At 46.5% G+C, this 22,595-nt stretch overlaps 1 protein-coding gene across 6 annotated transcripts in view; it reads left to right on the forward strand.

Moving 5' to 3' along the window:
• The window catches only part of Cux1 (cut like homeobox 1), a 329,325-nt gene that overhangs the window by 287,181 nt on the left and 19,549 nt on the right, over nt 1-22,595 (forward strand). For 4 of the 6 annotated variants that reach the window (XM_041648337.1, XM_041648338.1, XM_041648339.1 and 1 more), the window contains 3 exons: nt 4,311-4,499; nt 10,561-10,825; nt 14,384-17,092. The exons of the other annotated variants lie outside the window; for them this stretch is intronic. In XM_041648337.1, the coding sequence (XP_041504271.1) occupies nt 4,311-4,499; nt 10,561-10,825; nt 14,384-15,050 (1,121 nt within the window). In that variant the 3' untranslated portion in view covers nt 15,051-17,092. Of the gene's footprint in view, nt 1-4,310; nt 4,500-10,560; nt 10,826-14,383; nt 17,093-22,595 lie in introns of those variants that run through there. 6 annotated transcript variants of the gene reach the window in all.

A 22,595-nucleotide genomic window follows, 5' to 3' on the forward strand; every position in this document is an offset into this window, starting at 1 on the left:
GAGTCAGAGCATATGCCTAAAATTGCCCAATAAGTTACCTGGGAGATGTAGCTCAGTGGTAGAGCACCTGCCTAGGATCCCCAAGTGAGGTGCTGGGGGTGTGGCTTAATGGTAGACTACCTGCCTAGAATATTTGAGACCCTGGGTTCCATACAAACAAACAAAATATGAAATATATTACAGTGTGAATTCTAGCCTGCTCACTAGCGTACAAGAACCATAGGAGTCAATCCAGGCCCACTCCCAACATACCTTAGAAGACAGCCTATAAGCCAGAGCAGATCAGGTGGCCCATAGACACCTCTTATTTTAGGACATGCCCTGAAGAGCCTAAATCCATAGTGGATTTCAGAATGGATCAGCTCAATCCTATAGCATTAGGTCACTTCATGGGCATCAAAAAACAAAGTCTACCCGTTTTTCCTAAATGTGCCTGTTGTGGGGCAAGATGTGTGCCTTGTAAGCCACCCCCTCAGTGATACTGGCTTGATTCTGACTATCACAGGCTGGTGACTCTTAGTAGCTGTGAGGTACCTACCTGGAAGCTTGAAGCCATCTAATATTGCTACTGTTACCTCTCTTGCTTTGCAGTACTAAGTTGGTCACCCTCTAATGGTGTCGACCATAGGTCATATGCCTTATACATGCTGTAACTAACTTGGGCTCTGCCTGAAGTGGTTTTATGAGGCTCTCTTGTTGCTGGATAGGAGCTGCTATGGCCCTAAGAATATTAGGAATCTTGTCATTGTTATGTTATCATGCCTCCTCAGAGTTATATTGATCAGTCAGGCCTTCCTGGGCAGGCATGTCAAGAAAAACATCTGCTTCTCTGTGGGTCGTATGTCCTCATGAGTCCCAAGTGAAAATGTCGATGAAATGAGCACACTGAGACAGCCTCACAGAATGACTGGAACTGTACAGCAATTTCTGGGAGAGCTGCATGTCTCACCTTCCCCAGGATAGAATAAGACAAGAGGAACATTGCAGTTGAGGCTGGAGAGACAGTTCAGTCTGTAAAGTTCTTGCCATGCAGCATGGAGTTCGATTCCTAAAACCCATGTAAAAAATGCCAAGCATTGAGCCAGACAGTGGTAGCTCACACCTTAATCCCAGCACTCAGGAGGCAGAGGCAGGCGGATCTCTGTTAGTTCGAGGTCAGCCTGGTCTACAGAGTGAGTTCTAGGGTGGTTATATAGAGAAACCCTGTCTCGGAAATCAAAAACAAACAAAAATGCTAAGCATGGTAGCATATTTTTAATCCTTGTGTGAGGAAGGCAGGGACAGCAGGATCCTTGAAGTTCACTTGCCAGCTAGCAACCTAGCTGAAGTCCAGGCCAGTGAAAGAACTGTCTTAAAAATACAGGGTGAGAGCCAGAAAAATAGCTCATGGATAAAGGCACTTGCTGTCAAACCTAATGACCTAAGTTCAATCCCTGAAACCCACAGAGTAGAATAGAAAACCTACTCTTACAAGTTATCTTCTGGCTGACGCACGCGCGCGCGCGCACACACACACACACCTAGATAAATGTAAAAGAAAAAAATTTAAATGAAGGTAGACTATGCCTAAGGAATGACACCGAAATTGTCCTCTGGCTGCCACATGTACACATATACACACACAAGTTGCTACTGAGTTTCAGTGAAGTCTGCCAGTGACTTACAGTCTAGAATCAGGCCCAACCATCCTCTTGTTCCCCTATGTCACATTTATGTCCCCTATGTGCAATGTATTGTCCAAAACAGAACACAGGGAAAAGAAACATCCACTGGGAACAATTGTAATCATTCATTCATAAAAAAATGAAAATTTAGCTGCTGATTTGAGAACAGCCCAAAGCCCATATGTTCATCGGTTATTGAAATGTGGAAGGATTCCTACACTTGAGTCATCCCCTTCTTCACAGACTTGTCACAAGTCCAAGGAAGCAGGCTGATTACTCCTGCTACCCACTCCCAGTTAGAAAGCATCCTTCCATGTAAACACTGAGAATAGCAGAAGAAAAAAAAAATCTCCTTTCAAACCACCAAGTTGTAAGATCACAGTTTGGAAGTGACAAACACTGGAGCCTCCTCCTTGGCATCACTAACCAGCTTCCATTCCTACTGGAAAGTTAGTTGGCTTATATCACATGCAGCTAGAGCAGTACCCTGCTGGCCTACAGCACTTCCAAGTGCTACATAGGACCAATTATTACCCTGAAAAACTTCCAAGAAAGCCTGTAGCCCATCACCTGGGCTTAGCAATCAGAAGTAGTCCCCCTTGGTGGCTCTTAAGGCTTGTGGAGAAAGTTATCTGCCTTCCTACAAGACCCTGGATGTAGTTGTGGTCACAGAGTGGTCAGCGTCAAGCTGCATCAGGCAACAGAGATGACCCCTGATCAAGATCCAGATGCACTCCCAACTTAACCTTGGATCCTGGCGTGTTTATTTAAACACTCAACCACTGACACACTCCTAGCTCCTCACTGGGGAATTCTAGGCAAATGCTCTAGCACTGAGCTATAACCTTAACCTGGTAAATTTAAGTTAAAATGGGGTGGGGGGTATCCCCTAAACTAAATTTGGCCACACAGTCAACCATATTTATAGTTATAGTGACACATCATTTTCTCTGGATGTTCCCTATAGTGTTTTCAGTTCATAGCTGAAGACATTACCACAGATAGCATAAGTCAGCCTCCATAGTCTCTAGCCACAGTGTGGAATTGGCACATTCTGCTTAGCATCCTATATCCCAGATATTGTGTTAGACCAAATGGTGGCTTTTCTAATCCCAATCTCCACTTCCACTCAGTAGCTTTTGTTCATTCAAGCTCTTCCCATCAGTCCATATAGGTCATAATAGATTCTGATATATAACTTTAGTGGTGACACATACCTTTAATCCCAGCTCTTGAAGGCAGAAGCAAGTGGGTCTCTGTGAAATTGAGGCCAGCCTGGTCTACAAATTGAGTTCCAGGACAGCCAGAGCAGTTACACAGAGAGACCCTGTCTCAAAAAACAAAACAACAACAACAAAAATGGCAGCCCTCTCTCCACCATGCAGAGGAATGGCTTTAATGAGGAAGCAAACCCACTTTGTATGTATATGTGCATGCATGTTGTACACATGGAGATCAGAAATCAATGTGGATTGTCTTCCTCAAACTCTTAGTTTTTGGGACAATATCTTTCAGTGACCCCGGAGCATACTGTTAGGGCTAGACTGACTGACCATTGAGTTGCAGGGGTTTTCCTGCCTTCCCCTCCCCAGTCCAGGGATTATAGGCACACACAGCCATGCCCAACTTTTTATTATGAGTTCTAGGGATCTAACTCAGTTCTTCATGCTTGCACAAGGTAAGCCATCTCTTCCAGCTTGCAAGCACTTCTTCTAAGTCTGTGACACAGTGCAGGCTTGGGAGCTCTTGCAGCCTCCATAGCCACCTGCCCTGTAGTCATCCCAGAGCAGGCTGTTTATCCTGCCTGAGAGAAGACAGGGCTCCAGGGAAGGTCTGGTCTTCTGAGCCCCATTAAGAAAGGCAGCTGAGACTGCAGAAGCAGTGAAGCCAGTGAGCCTTTCAAACCCAAAACTTCCAGACCCCTTTTCCCTCCTGCTGTGACCCAGGGGTCAAGTGCCTGTTCTCTCAGTAAGACCCTTGCCTTGCTAATCATAACAAGACACCCAGTTGGCCTCTGGTTAGAAGTTGCCTGTGAGAGTTGAGCAGCTGCCACTCCACCTTCTGATTTGTGCTTAGGGATTTCACTGCCTCTAATAGACTGCAGGTGTCACCCTCAGTTCACCTGGCTCCTGGAAGTTTTTCTTTTCTTTCTTTTTTTTTCTCATGAGGCTACTGTAACTCCCTATGTAGCCCAGGCTGACCTAAAACTTCTGATCCTCCTGCCTCAGCCTCCCAAGTGCTAGAATTACAAGTGTGTATGGAAGCTTTTCCAAAAGCATAGTCATTTGTCAATACAGGTAGAATGCAAGTGTATTCTAATTCCCTTGCCAATGAAACTGTTAGAAGACAAGTGAAAGAAATGTTTCAGTACTGAAGTTCTAGGTCCGAGGGGGAACACCTACCTAGAATCCCCCAGTAAGAGACAGGGGGTGTAGCTTAGTAATAGACTACTCACCTTCTATGTACAAAGCCCTAGGTTCCTTCTCCAGCCTATAAAAACTAAAGAAAAATGTTTCTACAAAGTGTTGCTGTAGGCCAGGCCTCCACAGTCCAGGCTATGGGCCACTGAACCATGTGTCTAGCTCAGGTTCTGGGCACCTGCTTGCCCCTGTCTGTCAGTGACCATCTCTCACATCTGCTTTCCAGGTCAGCGCTTATTTGGGGAGACCATCCTGGGGCTCACCCAGGGCTCTGTCTCCGACCTTCTTGCCCGCCCAAAGCCCTGGCATAAGCTCAGTCTGAAAGGACGAGAGCCTTTTGTCCGCATGCAACTATGGCTGAACGACCCCAACAACGTGGAGAAGCTGATGGACATGAAGCGGATGGAGAAAAAAGGTACCTGCCCACCTTCTGCCACCCAGGCACCATCATTCCCACACATCCTTCCTGGAAGTCTTTCCACAGAGATGGAGGGACATGGGTCCCTCATCCTGATCAGGACTCTGTAAAGCAGGGCACCTTAGTTTAGGCGAGTACAGCCAATGAGTAGCTCAAAGGACAAGGGAGACTTGTCCCTCTTTGGGGCCAAGAGTCTATAAATAAAGATCTTGTGACCCTTGAGCACATCACAGTCTGTGGTAATGGCTCATTTGCTGGCTGCCTTTTAGCTCACTTACTACATCTGTTACATCATCTTCTGTGTGTGTACCTCAGGCTAAAGGCTTGTGAAGATGGTGAAGAGCTCATTAAGATACGTATATTGATGGGCTGGGATTGTAACTAGTTCATAAAATGCTTACTTGGCATGTAGAAGGCCTGGGTTCAACCTCCAGTACTGGGGGAAATACAAGAAAGAAAGTACTTGAACCAGACATGATAGTACATACCTGTAAAGAGGAGGCTGGGGCTAGCCTGGGTGGTAGAGTACTCTCTTAGCATGTAGAAAGCCCTGGGTTCTGTCCCTGACCCTGGAAAGCTGGGAGAAGAGCTGCCATTGCTGGTACCATTATGTCAATGGTCTGCCACACTGGGACCTCAGGATGCCTCTATTAGCAGTGTGCTCTCCACCCATCAAGGGCCACTTCAACTGGATGTGGCCCATCCTAAGGTGTGATTCAGGCCATAGCCTCCAGGGTAGCTCCAGGCAACACCATATACTTGGAAAGCCTAGTGACTTGCTAATTTTTTAATTTACTGTATTAAATTTCATGCAAAAAAACACAGAGAATGCTATGAAGAAACAATAGACAAGCCAGGAATAAGGCATGGGAGGCTGAAACAGGAGCATAGGCTATATAGCCCAGTTCTTAGCATGCACACAGCCCTGGGTTTCATCACCAACATTCTGGAAATAAAGACAGGAGGATCAGGAGTTTAAGGTCATCTTTGCTACACAGTAAGCCTCAGGAAATCTTATCGAGAAGGGAAGAGGATAGTTCAAGACCTATCAGAACTACTCTACAGAGTGAGTAGACCAGACTGAGCAACTTAGTGAGACCCTAGCTCAAGAATAAGAAAACAAGCAAAAGAAGCTAGTAAACAGTGCTGCTGAGTTCCAACAGTTTCCAGTACTTACCCAGATAATATTAAATGCCCCACTTCTGTCAAAGCCAAGACCAGCCACCACAAGTATGATACCAGGCCACCTTGAACCCTGTCCCTTCAGACATTTACAAGAGGCTCTTTTATAGCCTCTTCCCCTTCCCCACCCCAGATTAGATACTCCAGGCTTTCCATGCCTCCAGCTTCCTCCACGTGGGCTCTGGTGCCATCTTGTGTCACAAAAGTGATACTGTCTTCATGGAGCCCACACCTTGGGGCATCCAAGGTCCCTAGAATGGCTATTAAGCCATTTACTGGAGCTACTAGATAGGGAAGCCTTCACTAACCTTCTCAGGTAACTGGGCACCTGACCTGTCAGTAACACAGCAGGTGCTACTGCTTGGTCCTCCCCTTGGTGCCTGTGATGACTGTCACTTCCTGAGTATCTAGGACAGTGGTTCTCAATTTTACAAATGGTGCAGTTAATACAGTTCCTCATGCTGTAGTGACCCCTCCAGCATAAAATTATTTTTGTTGCTACTTCATACCTGTAATATTGCTACTGTTACGAACCATAATGTAAATATCTGTGTTTTCTGATGGTCTTAGGTGACCCCTGTGAAAGGGTCATTCCACCCCCAGAGAAGTTGTGACCCACAGGTTGAGAACTGTTAATCTAGAGGTTGGCTCTCCTCACCTCACCACCCCCCCCTTCCCTTCTCCATCTCTTTCTCATATATATGACAATCTCTTGTAGCCAAAAGTGACCTTGAACTCCTGATCATACCCCCCCCAATTTATTAGGTAGCCCAGGCTATCCTGGATTCCTAGTGGTCCTGCCTCAGCTTTTGGGGTGCTGGGATTAGAGACACCCACCACCACATCTGGCTTATGCAGTGCTGGGAATAGAATCCTCTACTGATCCCCATCCATAGCCCCCAGGATGTACCTTCCCAATAGTTTCCTGGTGATAAAATAGTAGGTAGAGTTCACTAACTACCTAGCATAAAGCTCTCTTCTTGCAACCAAGGACGATGAAAATACCAACCTCTCCAGAGAACAAGAGTTAGAAACAGAAGAAGCAGTCAGGCAGTTATGCAAAAAGTGAGAATGATTAACTTGTATTCTGTTAAAATGTCAGGTATGGAGACACATATCTATAATCCCAGCACTCTATTAACTGAGTCAGAAGGACCATGAATTCCAGACCACCCTAGGCTACAAATGATAACCAGGACTAGATATTGAGAGAAATGGAGATGGCTCAGTCAATAAAGTGCTTCATTGCAAGCAAGAGGACCTGAGTTTCAGCCCTGGAACACACTTTATTTAAAAAATAAAGTGGGGTATGTTGTCACACCTGCTTTTAATCCCAACAGGAAGGCAGAGGCAGATGGATCTCTGCAGTTCAAGGCCAGCCTGGTCTACATAGCAACACAGTAAATTCCAAGACAACCAGGGCTATATAGAAAGACCTTGTCCTTTAAAAAAAAAAAATGACAGGCATGTACTTGTGATTCCAACACAAGGGAGTCAGAAAGACAAGTGGATCCTAGGGGCTCCTTGGCAAACCATCCTGACTTATTCAATGAGTGCCAGACCCATGAGAGACTCTGTCTCAAAACTAAAAGAAAGGGAGGGCTGAAGAAGCAGCTCGGTGCCTGAGAGCACTTGCTGCTCTTAAAAAGGACCTCATTCGGTTCCCAGCAACCTTATGGCTGATACCTATAACCCAGGACCCATGGAATTTGACGTCTCTAGCACTGCACATGCTACATACTGTCCCACCCTGTCTCACCCACACATGATAATTTAAAAAGGGATTAGGGTGGATGACACCTGAGGAACATTGCTGGAGGTTGTCCTCTGGCCTCCACATGTGTTATGTACACATGTGCATACACACACACATGGCAGGAGTGGGGAGATGAGTAGTGTGACCAATTCCTTGCTAAAGCAATCACAGTGGTTTGTGGCTCCAAGCACTGTCTGCTATAACAGAGGCACACAACAGAGAGCCCACACAGCATCCCAGGACCTCAATTCCACCACTGCGCTTCCCCTGTATACCTACATGTTCATTCAGGGTACACCTTAAGCAAGATCTCTTCCTCCGGATCCATCGCCATCCTGCCTTCATATATGAAAAACTCCTGTCTGCATAATCTGTCAATCACTTTACATTTTCACAAGCCAGTGGCTTTTGACCATGCCCTTGTCCTGTGTCAGCCAGGAAATGTCCCACATGGATGATCTTTCTTTTCAGTCCAGCACCCAGGTATCAAGTTCTTAGAACTCCTCCTCAACTTTGGGCTGACTTTGTTACCAAACCAAATTCTTCCACCTTCCAGATCCTAAACTCAGACTCCTGATTCCCCAGCCATCTTATATCCTGCCTTTATTTCTCTTCTTGCTCCACTTACCCAGGATGGGTCCCCTGGATTTCTGGCATCCCCTTCTACTTCTCTGGTTATGGTCCTCTTCTCGCCAAGTATCTTCCACTCCTCCAACCCTGAGTACCCCTGCTAGCGCTGCGCTCCAGGCACACTCCTCTGTCCCCCGTAGGCTGTTAAGTGCCTCTGGACTACCTCTAACAGACTGCTGCCTTTAACTTTTGTGGGGTCCTCAGTGTTACTCCACAGACCTGATGGCCCTCCCCATAGCCTCCTATAGAAAGACATCAGTGGTACTACCATTATCCCATGACCCGATCGCTGTTTCCAACTGTCCTTCCAATTCCAGGCTCAGGATCCTGCCTCAGTCTAGCCATCTGGATTCCTCCCCAATGCTTTCTCCATAGCCTCTCTCCTCCACTTAGAATTTGTTCCTTATCTTTGTGAGGAACAGTTTGGGACCGAACTCAGAGCCAGTGTGCAGTAAGTTTATTTTCTACCACAGAGCCACACTCATGTCACTCACTCACTAAAAAGTCACTCCTAGCCCTGCACTTACCCTCTAGAAGTCACGTCTTTGCTTTTCATTTCTTCTTTCCTCCTTTCTTTCTTTCCCTCCTCTCCTCCCTCCCTCCCTCCCTTCCTTGTTTTTAAGACTAGGTCTTACTGTGTAACCCCTCATGAACCTGAACTGACAAAAATTCTTCCGCCTCAGTCTCCCCAGAGCAATTGCCTATGTTTGTAGTTCAGCCTCCCAACACAGATAGCAACTTCACTGGCCACCCTTGCTTCCTTCCTTCCCGCCCAATACCACGTAACCTCTTGTGTTCTATGGGTTTTATTTTCCCCCATATTTACCAAGTACAAAGTCCAGTCTAGTCCTTCCTGACATTCCTCCCTGTGGTGCTAGATGCTGTTGTCAGTCCGTCCCCTCAAGGTTCTTGAGCCCTTTCTATAGAACCAATAGCCCCAAACTGTCCCTCTGGGCCCTTTTTGGCTTCTCCTTGGAAATCTCCTGTGGTGATGTGCTGATGTGCTGGTGTTGTAAGGAGGAGGAGCGGGCTGCATTCCCAGCGCCCAGCTAGCTTAACCCCTGAAATAACCACATGGAAATTGTATTAATTAAATTGCTGCCTGGCCATTAGTTCTAGCCTCTTATTAACTAACTCTCACATCTTGATTAACCCATTTCCATTAATGTGTATCGCCACTTGACTATGGCTTACCAGCATGAGTCTAACCAGGGTTCGTCTTGGGCAGGAGAATCATGACGTCTGCCACACTTCCCTTCTTCCCAGCATTCTGTTCTGTCTACTCTGCCCACCTAAGGGCTGCCCTATCAAAAGGCCAAGGCAGTTTTCTTTATTCGATCAATGAAAGCAACACATAGAAAGAAGACCCTCCTACACCATGCTGGGGTCTGTTAGGGTTCCATTTTGATATTACCTTTATCTCAGTCATTGACTTCCATTATTATTGTCTTCCTTCCCCTTTCTTCCTTTTCTCTCTGTCTTTCTTTTCCTTTCTTTCTTTCTTCCTTTCTTTCTTTCTTTTCCCTACTCTTTTTCTCTTGTCAGGGTCTTACATAGTCCAGGCCAAAGATGACTTGAACACCTACCTAATTCTCCTGCCTCCACTTGTCAAGTGCTAGGATTATAAGCATTCACCACCTCAGTTTAAATTTCCATTTTCTTTTTGTGTTTGTTTTGTTTTTTGAAACTTTATTTGTTTATTATATGTACAGTGTTAGTCTGCATGTATGCCTGCTTGCCGGAAGAGGGCACCAGATCTCATTATAGATGGTTGTGAGCTACCATGTGGTTTGAACTCAGGACCTCTGGAAGAGCAGCAAGTGCTCATAAACCTCTGAGCCATCTCCCCAGGCAGTTACAGTCTTCTACTGTCTTCTATGCCAGAGCCTATATTTTCTAGATGAACCAACATCATCCTTCAAGATGACCTTAGAATATCCTCTCTTGGAAAGTCTCTCAGCCCTTTCCAAGCTTTGTCCAGTGACCTCCATTAGTGCCCCTCTCAGGTACCCCAAGTGTCCCTGCCACCAGTGTATTCATCAAGCTGGATCTTTCCGCAGCCCTTAACTGTCAGGTTGGCCAGAGATAGCTGGGACCTCACATGACATCAGAGTGAGCCTCAGTATCTGCTGAGGACAGACAGTATGGTTCCACTGCAGGGCGTTATTAGAGGTGGTGTTAGATTTAGTTTTGAGTGCTAGGGCTCAAACCCAGGATATCATATATGCTAAACAATCACTCTAGCCCTGAGCTACACCCCAGCTATTTTGTTTTTGTCTTTTTTTCACACTACATCTCAGTATGTAGCCCAGACTGGCCTCAAACTCATGATCCTCCTGCCTCAGCTTCCTCACTGTTGGGACTGCATATGTTGTCCCACCATACTCAGCCTACAGGTTTTTCAGCATCCTGCTCTGTTCCCAGAGCTGAGGCTTTGAACTGGTTTCCAAGCTATCCCTAAATTCACCTGCTCACTCTCTCTCCCTACAGCCTATATGAAGCGGCGACACAGCTCTGTCAGTGACAGCCAGCCCTGTGAGCCCCCCTCTGTGGGCATTGACTACAGTCAAGGCGCTAGCCCTCAGCCACAACACCAGCTGAAGAAACCTCGAGTGGTGCTGGCGCCCGAGGAGAAAGAAGCGCTGAAGCGAGCTTATCAGCAGAAGCCATATCCGTCACCAAAAACAATCGAGGAGCTTGCCACACAACTCAACCTGAAGACCAGCACCGTCATCAACTGGTTCCATAATTACAGGTAGAGCCCTATCAAGAGCTCCAAAGCCTAGACCATGAGAACACCCAACAGAGCACAGTGTGGCCCTTGGTTCTGAAGGCAAACCCAAGGCCAAAACATTGTACAATGTGAACAGCTGGGTAAAGAGGCTACAGTTCCTCTGGGAACTGAGGAAACTTTATTATTTGTGCATGCTTGTGTTGACTGAAGGTCAGGGGACAACTCTTAGGTTTCAGTTCTCTCCACTCGCCTTATGGGCTTCTGGAGCGGAACTCAGTTTGTCAGATGTCTGTGCAGAGTGCCTCTATCTGTTGCTATCTCTATTTCTATATGCCTACCATCTTGCCCAGTGGTAGCATCATCACTTTAAACAGTGTCTTACTACATAGCCTTGTTTGGCCTAGAATTTGCTACATAGGCCAGGATGGCCTCAAACCCAAGAACTGAAATCAAGAGCCTGTACCACCACATCCAGCCCTAAGGGTCTTTTTTTAAAAGCTAGGAATTGGTAGGGTGTCTCAGCAGGTAAAGATGCCTACCACCAAGCTGACTACCTAAACTTGATCCTTGGCCCCACACACAGAAGGAAAGAACTGACTCTTGCAAGCCGTCCAGACTTTCACACATGGCATGTGGCTTTGCCACATGTACCTCAAACACACATACAAAGAGAAAATAAACCATGAACAGATAATTGAGAATTGGCCTAGGTTCCAGTGTGACTTGGCAATAGAGCTCTTGTCTAAAATCCAGTGAGGAGCTGGGGGTGTGGCACAGTGGTACAGCCCTTGCCTAGCATGGACAAGACCTTGTTTAAATCCCCTATGCCTCCCAAACATTCTTTTCTGTACAGCTTTTCTAGAAATTAACTCTGAGGTTGCAGTGGTGTAGCTGCATTCTGTCACTTACACTCAAGAAAATAAGCTAAAATTTAGAAGATAATGCCAGGCATGGTGCTGCACATCTTTAACCCCAGTATCTAGAAAAACAGAAGGATGGAAAGTTTGAGTCTAGTCTGGGATACAGAGTAAGACCCTATCTCCAAAAGTAAATAGATAAGTGTATGTCCTCCAACCAGTACTCAAGCTCCAGATCACTAGTTGTATTTTACCAAGAAAAGTCCTATACACCTACTAAGGAGGCTGGTGTATAAGGTCAGAGATCCTGTACTACCCTTTTGCCACATCCAGCCCATTCACCTCTGCCTTCTCTCACTCCAAAGGTCCTGTAAGAACTTGCATGGTGGTACACACTTGTAAACCTAGCACTCGGGAGGCCGAGGTAGTAGTTCTAGCCCAACCTGGCCTACATACTAAAGCCTTGTCTGAGAAAGAAGCTTGAGAGCAAACAAACTCAAAAACCCACACTTATTTATCTTAGTTGTATAGCTAGTAATTGGCAGAGACATACTTGCAAGCAATTTATAAGATTTAGCATAGCTACCCACTTAACCTGTCATCTCCTGACTGGGCAGAACAGAACTGGGTGCTCACCCCACTGGTATCCTTGATGTCACAAGGCTTGAAAACTGATTATGAGCAGAGCCACCTTCCCATCACAGCACCAGGGACTGGGCCTCCAGTTTCCAAGTTCCTGAAGCTACCCTAGGAAAGCTGTTATGCCTGGATCTTCCTGGGGACCTATCAGAACCTCACAGCTCTAAGGTCTTAAGGACAGGGACTGTAGAGATGCTCAGCAGTAGAGCACTGGCTGCTCCTCCAGAGGACCCAGGTTCAGATCCCAGCACCCACATGGTGGCTCATAGCCATCTGTGACTCCAGTTCCTGGGGATCTAACACTCTCTTCTGGCCTCCATGGGCACCAGGCATGCATGTGGTACACGTACATACATGCAGGTAACACGCCCAAACAAAATAAGGAAATGTAATTTAAAAAGCTGGGCAAAGTGGCCTTTAATACTGGGGAGGCAGAGGTAAGTGGAGTTCTATGAGTTCAAGACCAATCTGGTCTACATAGTAAGTTACAGGACAGCCAGAGCTGTGTAGAGAGACCCAGTCTCAATAAATAAACAAATGAATGAATGAACTTTTAGGATGAGGTTCTGATTTCACTCTAGCAAAAACATTTAACTATGGACCAGGTAAACAACTGCCCCAAGGTTCTCATATGTTGAGCCAAACCACATCCCCTCAATAAAGCCTAGGACAGGTCTATAACCTCAGCTATTCAGGAAGCTAATGAAAGAAGGTTTACAGTTTAAGGCCAGCCTGGGCTACAGAGTTAAGTTCAATGGAAACTTGGAAAGACCGTGTCTTAAAATTTAAAAGTCTGTAGGGTAGTAGTGGCGCATGCCTTTAATCCCAGCCCTCAGGAGACAGAGGCAGGCAGATCTCTGAGAGTTCGAGGCCAGCCTAGTCTATAGAGCGAGTTCCAGGACAACTAGAACTGTTACACAGAGAAACTTAGTTAAGCCAGGCATGGTGGCCTTTGGGAGGCAGGGGCCAGCAGATCTCTGAGTTTGAGGCTATCCTGGTCTACATAGTGACTTCCAGAACAGCCAGAGCTATATAGTGAGACCCTATTTCAAAGAAAAACTATATATATATGTGTGTGTGTGTGTGTGTGTGTATGTATATATATATATATATATTTACATATACACACTTGGTTCAGGGGTTAGAGAGATATAGATTGTGATAGAGAATGTGCTCTTCCAGAGGACATTGGTTTGATTCCCAGCACCCCTATAGAGGTTCACAACTGTCTGTAACTCCAGTTTCAGGAGAGCCAACACACTCTTCCGACCTCCAACAGCACCAGGCCCACATGTGGTACACACAGATATATACAGGCAAAATACCCATTCACATTTTTTTAGGCTTGATATAATAAAAGCATATATTTAGTCTCCTTCCTTCTTAATCAACTGACTTCCCCACTGAGTCTGCTCCCTTCAGAGTAGGGAATCAGTTGAAAATACACCATTGGGTAGAGGCCTGACAGTCTCTGGCTCAGAGCTGAAGTTACAAGATTCCCACCTTGGGTTACATCCAATAAATGACTTTCCAACGAAATTTCATTTATTTAGTCAGTGAATATGATCACATGCCAGGAACCATGCTTGCTGCAACACAGAGGAAGCAGCTGGTTAATGGACCATCAGAATAAGATGGAGCTGGAAGAAATGGGCCAGCCAGTAACTACACCATGGAATTCCAGTCCTCTGGAGGCTGGAACAGGAGGATCCTCTGTTCAAGGCCAGACTAAGTGAGCCAAAATCAAGACTATCCTGACCCAGTTTCAAAAATTAAAATAGGGCTGGGAATGTAGCTCAGTTGATGGAGTGCTTCCCTCACATGCTCAGACCCCTGACTTCTTTCCCCAGAGCCACGTAAACCATGAAAGGTGGTGCACACTTTCCCCAGCCCTAGGGAAATGCAGGCTGCTAGACTGGAAACTCAAGGTCGCTCGCTCGTGACTAATTAACAAGTCCAAGGCTAGTCTGGGATAAGGGATCTTATCTCAAAAAAATTAAGTATGTGGTAGAGAGAAGGTGCACAGAAGTAAAGCCGGGCCTGTGCACAGGAACCTCACAGGGCCTTCGCTTGTGTCTTGCAGGTCTCGAATCCGCAGAGAACTGTTCATTGAGGAGATTCAAGCCGGAAGCCAGGGCCAGGCCGGTGCCAGCGACTCACCTTCGGCCCGAAGTGGCCGCGTCGCACCCAGCTCAGAAGGTGACAGCTGTGATGGTGTGGAGGCGGCTGATGTCGAGGAGCCAGGTGGCACCACAGTAGCCACCAAGTCTCAGGGAGGGCCAGCAGAGGTGGCCGCAGCGGCCGATCAGGAAGAGGCAACGCAGCCTGCTGAGAAGGCGAAGGTGCAGCCACTATCCTCAGCGACCCCAGGACAGGATGACGGTGAAGATGCGGGCCGGCCTAGGCCACCGCCCGAAGGCCTCGCCGACACTCCGGCGCCTGTGCCAAACCTCGCCGCACCCGCGGCTGGAGAGGACGCCGCTACCTCAGTCACTGCGACGGCCACCGAGGCCCCTGGGGCGGCTAGGGCGGGCCCTGCAGAGAGGAGTTCTGCGTTGCCAAGCACCAGCGCGCCCGCCAACGCACCTGCACGAAGGCCTAGCTCACTGCAGAGCCTCTTCGGCCTGCCTGAGGCGGCGGGTGCCCGAGACAACCCGGTCCGCAAAAAGAAGGCCGCAAACTTGAACAGCATCATCCACCGCCTGGAGAAGGCTGCCAGCCGGGAGGAGCCCATTGAATGGGAGTTCTGAGGGCGCCGGGCCTCTGGGCCTGATCAGCAGGGCCTCGCCGGGCCTAGCCAGGCCTACTTGCGCCTAGCAGGTCCCCGCCAGGCCTAGTCAGCACTGGCTAGTAGTGGGCTGGGGCAGGCGGGTGTGTGGAGGGCGGTGCTGACCCGAGGCCTGGACGTGTTGCGCACTTCCGCCCTGCGGGCCACAGGGCAAAATCGCCATAGGCCAAGGTGCATATAGAAAACAAAGGAGCATTAAGCCCAATCTATGTCGTGTTTTCAAGGAAGAAAACGGAAATGTGTAGTCGAGCTTTTTTGTACCCTGAAGTGTTTTTTTTTTTTAATTGCCCTAAGTGATTTCCACAGGTTCTGGAATAACTCTATACAGCTTTTGCCTTGTGCCCTCCTCTTTCGTGTGGGCTTTAAAAAAAAAAAATCAAACCCACATATTAAAAGGGGGCTTTTTATCTGCCATCTAATGGCTTCAGAGCGATAATACACTATTATCTTCTTAAACCAGGAAGGGGGGGATTTTTCAGAAAAATTAAAAAAGAAAGTTTTTGTAGCTGTTCAGTTGCCACTAAGAGATTGCACAGTCAAACCGACTCTAAACACACTAGTTTGGATTCCTAAATATTTTCAAGAAAAGAATCTTCTCGTTTGAAACTTTGAATTAAAATAAAACACATTTACTCCACATATTTTTTAACAAAAAGAAAAAAAAAGAAAAGTCACATCAGGAAAAATATCTGATTTTGTGGTAGCTGATGTAGTGTTTTCTTGTACGTAAATAGAATCCTGACATGTAGTGCACATTGATCCATAGCTTTAACTGACTCTGGGCTTTTGCTGGCCAGAGTTTGTTTAATACACTCCATTCTAGGCCAAATCAGGACAAAAAGAAAGATCCGAATCTAGGTATTTTATAATCTGCTTTTTAACCTCTAACCGCAGAGCACGCTGATCAGACCTCATATCTCGGAGGTTTAGGAGACAAGTTAGAACTGTAGCATGTACCGGTTCATTTTGTTTATGGTGTCTGCATCTGTGTTGGCACATTTGCTCATGTGCAAACGTCGGAAGGAAGGAAAATGTAGGCCCGCAAGGTCACAGCAGTTAGTCCCTCCGTGTGCAGGCAACTGTCTGTTCATCTTTCGTTGGCACAGAAGGCACCTCACCTCATGCCACTCTCCAGGGCACCTGACAGACTGAGCCTCCAGGAGAAGATGCTCCTGGGCTTGGGCAGGGCTGACGCATCCATGCGCTCGCTCTCTCTTCTTTCTCTTCTCCCCGTCCCCTTCCCACCACAAGCACTGATAACCCTATCTACTCGTGGGAAGCTTCCTTCCCTGCAGAAGAGAGAACGCAGCAGTCTGGGCTCTATTTCCATCCCTATAGAAATGGCCCAAACTCACCAAAATGGTGACACTTCAATTCCAGACCAGACCATTGGCCCTTCATTCTTTTCTCCTCTCACAAGTTTTGTTTTGTTTTGTTTTGTTTTGTTTTTTAATGCACAGTTTAGGGCAGTCTAAGTACAAATCAAAAGTCTAACTTGTCTCTTGATTCCTCCCATTGTCTATGTGTATATGCGTGAGTATAGAGGTGGATGAGAGTGTGCGTGCGTGTGTGTGTGTGCAATTTTATACGTCTGTGTATTTTCTTAAGTACCTGTGCACACATAGAGTGCATTACTGCCACCTTTTTCAATAAGCTGGTTTATCAGTCATGGCTTCTACAGGTTTTGCTAATTTAGACTCCTTATTGCCATACCTTTAAACTAACAATAGATGATTTCGGTATATATATATATTTTTTTTTGCTTATTTATAGGTGCTGTATTTTATTATCTGATTGTTAGGAAGGGATGAAAGGGGCAAATATTCTTTAGAGGGATAGACTGCCGGCAGTATTGGGTATAATTTACAAGATGTAGCTGTCATACTGTATATTACTGATTGAAAACTTTTTGACCGTATTGTGTATCATTGAAACTTTTGTCTTAGGTCAACATCTTTGGATGACATTTTAATGGTGCATTCATTATTTCTTAAGTTTAATTAATTAATAGTACTTTTTTTTATTTGGGAGGGTGGGAGGGAGTTCTAATTTTAAAAGTATCTCCCGCTATTACACCTCAGTGTGCTTGTTATTCTTAGCTTGTAGGCTTTGACTGTCAGATGTGAAACCACATTTCTTGCATGATGTTTGGAGCTTATATATTTTCATTCACAGTCTTTCAACCTGCAGCTGCAAGCCCTTAGTTGGAGTTTTCACAGACTATAAGAGTCACGACACTAAAAACAATGCCTTTTCATGAATGAGAAGTTTCCAGGAGGCTCTAGGAGGCTGGGAGGTAGACCCCTTTGTTCTGTCTTTGGATGGTCTTCTGCACTTGAGATCTGGTTCAGTGAGAAGAAAATTCACAGTGAAGGGACAGAAGGAGAAAACTGAGTCACACCAGGCTCTGTGCAGGGATATTGAGTGAGGAAGAGCTCATTCACACCAGGGACCCATTAGGGACATGGAGCAGTGTCACTGGTGGGATCATGGTACCCTCTCCACAAAACCCTTGAGGGAATCTGTCATCATGGGTGATGGACCTTAAACCGCTCATTTTCACTAGGATGAGAAGCAGAGTTAGCAGGACTGAAGAGGGTAGTGTGTTCGCTTTAAAGGCGTGACTGTTACTTAACCAGTGTTAGATCTTGAGGAAATGGAAGTCAAGTTCTGTTCCATCCTGGGGGCCACACAGTAGCAGTCTAAGACAGCCTTTGGCTCTTCCAAGCAAGTTAGTCATTTTTGTTTCTTTAACTAGGTTCTTACTGATTTCCATTCTGTCTCTTGTGCCAGACCTCCATCTGGGTGCTCGATACAATCACTTGGTTAGGTTTTTGCTTGAGTTCTGTATTTGTATTTTCTCTTATTTATTATTATTATTATTTTAATTGAGATCCCAACTTGATGGGGTTTGGGGTTAAGCTAGCACTGTCTGTAGTCTTTCTGAGAATTGCTAGTAGACAACACAAAAACCTGCGGGGGTTGCATCTCCCTCCTCATCAGATCCTCCTTCCCTTCCCAGTTTGAGTCCAAGGGTTCATCTTTCATCTTGAAAAGCAATATTCAAGTGCCTTGAACAGCGCTCTCTCGTGTGGTGACTTTCCGCTGACTGGAGATCCAAGCAGTAGCTCCCGCAGGCAGCCAACCACCCTCTTTACACTCTCTCAGCTTACAAAGCTGAGTGTGCTTCTCCCCCAGGGGAGAATGGTTCCATATAAACACTAACACTTCATCACAAGCCACTGCTCATTCTAAATGCCTTTCTCTTTAATTAGAGGCAGCAATCCTAACTAGCTATCATGCCATTATCCAGCTGGCTAAGTGGGAGCCCACCATAAAATCAGTGTTCACATCAGGCCCCTTGATGCCTCTTTATTCATGTCCAAGACCCCTTGTGGCATCCGAAGTAGTAGGCATGTAGGTTCTTAGACTCCTGCCCACTTACTTCCACTCTGACCTGGCTCCCAGTCACCTCTTCCCTGAAACTTTAGTCAGTGGAGATGTCTGATCTCTGTCTACTAGACCTCTCTCTTATTTAAAAAAAAAAAAAAAAAAAAAGGCAGGCACTTAGCTGAAGTTGACTATTTTCTTAGCTAGCCACCTGAAAAATATCACAAGTGGCTTATGACTGTATCCTGGGTTGGAATCAGTGAAGACTCTCTGGGATGATTAGAACTCCAGCCACACCTCTCTGAAAATGAGGCGAAAGAAGACAGCTGTCATCCTCCTTGGGACAGATCTTCTCTTTGCAAAACTCAGGTGTCTCCCAGTTACGCTTTCCTCTAGTCAGTGTCTCTCTCTTCCCCCTGTTTAAAGCCACATCTGGTAGATGGCCCAGAATACAGCAGGGCTATGTGCTGAGTATTCCTCTGGGCTCTTGTGTCCTAGAGTCTCTGCCCATTGCTACCCACATAACTCATCTGCCTCCGTAGCCAGAGCCAAGTTCAGTTGTGGAGCTCATGAGCAAGTCCAGCAGGAAGCAGCTTGTATCCAATGCCAAGGGGCACTCTCTAGGCATTGCCTAAGCACTGGGGAGCTGGAGTGCTGGTGACCTGCACCACAGGTGCCTCCCTGCCACAGAAGACTAGATAGCTTTGTTCTCCATAGTGGTGTTTTCTTACAAAGGAGGCCTCAGTGGACCCTGAGCATCCTGTGCAATGGTTTGCTCCCCATCACAGGCTTGTGCTGCTGCTGGTACCTGTAATCATTCCAGGTCAGCCCCCTGAGGCTGTCAGCCATCCTTGTTAGAGAAGATGGGCTAGAGCAAGGGAGTTGAAGGCTCTTTGGTTATGTTGCTCCTGTCCCTTCTTCATTGTCTTCCTTCATCTGTCCTCTTCTACCTCACCACTTGACATCACTCAGAACTGTGAGGCAAGTAGCCTGGGAAGAGGGGGGATCAAGGGGCTGCAAGCTTAACAGATCATCTCAGCTTGGCAGGTGGGCTTTTTGCCTCCTTCCGTCAGCGCATCCTGGAGTGGTGTCTGAAGTCTGCTAAGCGCAGGGATTTTTCTCTTGGCTTTCAGCTGTTCTTGGAACTCCAGCAGCTGTTGGGTCTGTAGACAGGGGTGGTCTCTAGCCTCAGAAATTCTTGTCTTTCTCTCTGCCTTCCTTCCCACACAGCTGTCAAACTCCATCACAGCCATTCCTTTGGCCAGAGGTTATCCCCAGAGGACATAAGCACACATCTGTAGGAACTGAGACTATCCACATCTCTTGTATCTAGCCCTGCAACCTTGCCAGGAACTCTACAAACACAAGTATCTCCAGGACAGGAAAGGCCATTGGACTTTCTCCCCTATCATGCATACCTGGTCTTTATTTCCCAAAAGAGCATGCTAGTTTTTGTTCCATGTGGGTGAAAACCAGCTCCCAGGACAGCTGGTGGATCTGAGTTATACCTGCTGTAGTGGCCAAAGTGCCCTAGTAGGACATAGGGAACTTAGTTTTGTTGTCCCCATCGAATTCACCTGGCATAGCTGCCGCTGCAGTTTCTCTAAGGCTTTACTGATTCAGGGGAAGGCTTTGTGGCCACTATGGCAATGCTTGTCCCAGGTGGCCTGAGACTCTTTAACTGGCTTGATTCCAGCTCCCAGAGGTCCTGTATGCCAGACTGACCAGTAAAATTGCATGCTAAGAGAATGGACTAATTTGAGAAAATTTTGTTCTCATTACTTCTGCCAGTGCATTATAGATGGAAACTAACCAGAAAGTGAGGGTAGGGACAAGCTCCTCAGCAAAGATACAACCCAAGACCTCAGGCTCAACCAGTGCCAGAACGGAGTTCAGGAACAGCAAAAGAAAAGCCAGGATTCCCCAGTGTTCCACTTGAGGACCTGCTTCTTCGCCCCCATGCCCGCCCCTACCCCATTCCTGCCACCTCCCCTCCAAAGATCCCATGGCCACACCTTCAGTGGCATATTGAGTTTTCATTTTTGGACAAAGTGACATTTAGCTTTAACAAGACATTTCCAAAGCTCCTGGTCTCCTTTGAAATGCTGACTTGAAAAGTTCAGCATTGTTGCCAAGAATGAGGGGGAGGGGGCTAATGAGAGAAAGACATTAGATTATGCATGAATGTGCATGCCCCATCCCTCAGTTATTCAAATTTCAAATGCCTTTGAGTTGCTTTTTGTAGATGGGTTTAGTTTGCTCATGTTAAATAGAGTCTGTTACTGTAATTTTGTAGTGTTCTGGCTTTAATTTCTACCACAAATATGCTATGTACTAAGCTTTCTGTGATCAGAAAGGAAAGGTGCCTTAAATCCCAATACCACTCCTCTATCCCTATGGAAAATATATCAGAAGCACAGTGCCAGGAAGTGTTTGGGACTTCCGTTGGCAAAATAGGACACCATTCAGCAAGACACATCCAAGTGGCACGGGGCTGCTTTAGTTTGATATTTTTTTTCCCAACCCATAATTATCTTTTGTTTGTTGTTTGTTTTATTTTATTTTTTGTAGTTTGCTTTAAACAGGAAGCACTTAATAGATGGCTCTGTGTCAAAGCTCTGTGCAATGGAAGTCATGTTGTTGCTTTTGTTTGGGGGGGTTATTTTGTTTTCTTTTTGAAAAAGATAGCGTTATTGCACACCAAATGAACTCCTAAGTAAGCTTTAGAACCAGGATCGATTCAGGTCGTGGATGAGTATGTTCACTGTAGTTCTGTGTGTTCATGAACCGACGGGCAAGCTGGCCTACCTTGGCCACTGAGGCTCAGCCCCTGAGCCCTGGGTCGTGGCTGCCTGGGTTCCAGCAGCTGGGGAACCTTCCGGAATGCCTGACCCCACAGTCGACCCTTGAAGCACTTAACCCTCTCTTTGTGGAGATAGACCGACTGCTACTGATCTGTCAGCGTACTCGAGGGTTATTATAAAAGGATGTTTCTTTAAGAAGAAAAAAAATATTTCTATCTATTCTCTTCTAATTTATTATTAGGTTAATCATTTAAGTACTTATCAGGAGTGTGTTGTCATTTTGTGTTGTTGTTGCGAATGCTTTTGCTGTCACTCCAGTGGTTACTGTCCCTTACTCCCCACCTCTTTTCTCCCCACCCCAGAGTCTGAAAAGGTCTGGGGAACTGAGGTGGGAGGTATGAGGGACAGAAGGGAGTCCTCCAGCACAATCAGACACCTGTCTCCCTGGTAGCCACTCAAAAACTGGCGGTCTCTACTTATATAACTGTTCAACTGAGAGTTGATGAACAAAGTTACCATGTCAGGCAGCACTGGGCGGGAGAATTGCTTCCAGAGGCGCTATAATGCAGTGAGAAAAACAGAAAAGCCAAGTTCAAGTTCCCCCAAAGCCTCCTAGAGCCTCTGTTAAGACTTCTGGGTTCATGAAGGTTCAGCGAGCCTGGATCAGGGAAGAGGCCTGCGGTCTGGCCAAGGCTGTCGCCCTGAACTGGAAAGTGATTTCTCAGTGGTCCCCACGGGTTGCCACATCTTTGGTTTTCATTGTCAGCTGTCTTTCCTTGCATTCAAAGTAAGTCAAAAGGCATCTTTCAAGGCAACAGGTATTTCCTAGCCCTGGTTGTGGCTGGAGGGTACACACCTAGTTCATGGGTTGAAAGAACCCTTTACCCTCCCATGTCATGAAAAATGGAGGAAGGATTTTCTGTTGCTGGAAATACAGGCAGCAAGAAACCCCCATTGCTTGCTCAGCAGAGGGTGGGGGTATGTGTGGTTACCTTCACGGGAGGGGGCAAACTTTAAAAGGAGACTCACCCCAGGGAGAGGCTAGGGGCCTGCTCACACCCTAGGTAGGTCCAGATACCTGCCTTTACAAACCCAAACAGTCCACTGAGGTCAAGTCCATGTTTTTTTCTGTGCTATATTTTTCCCATTCTCCGAAATTGCAAGGAGAGGAGTCCCACTCATCTCTTTGGGGGTAAAATTCTCCAATAAAATTGTCCCAGTTCCCCAAGGGTGGTTTTTTTTTCTTGATTAGTCTATGTATTTCTCTCTCTTCGTCTCTCTAGTTCTCTCCCCCCACACACCCCGCATGTGTG

The sequence above is a fragment of the Microtus oregoni genome, unplaced genomic scaffold (assembly GCF_018167655.1).
Source record: "Microtus oregoni isolate MIOR12 unplaced genomic scaffold, Mior012 000003F_ref0000135, whole genome shotgun sequence".
NCBI classification, from domain to species: Eukaryota; Metazoa; Chordata; class Mammalia; order Rodentia; family Cricetidae; genus Microtus; species Microtus oregoni.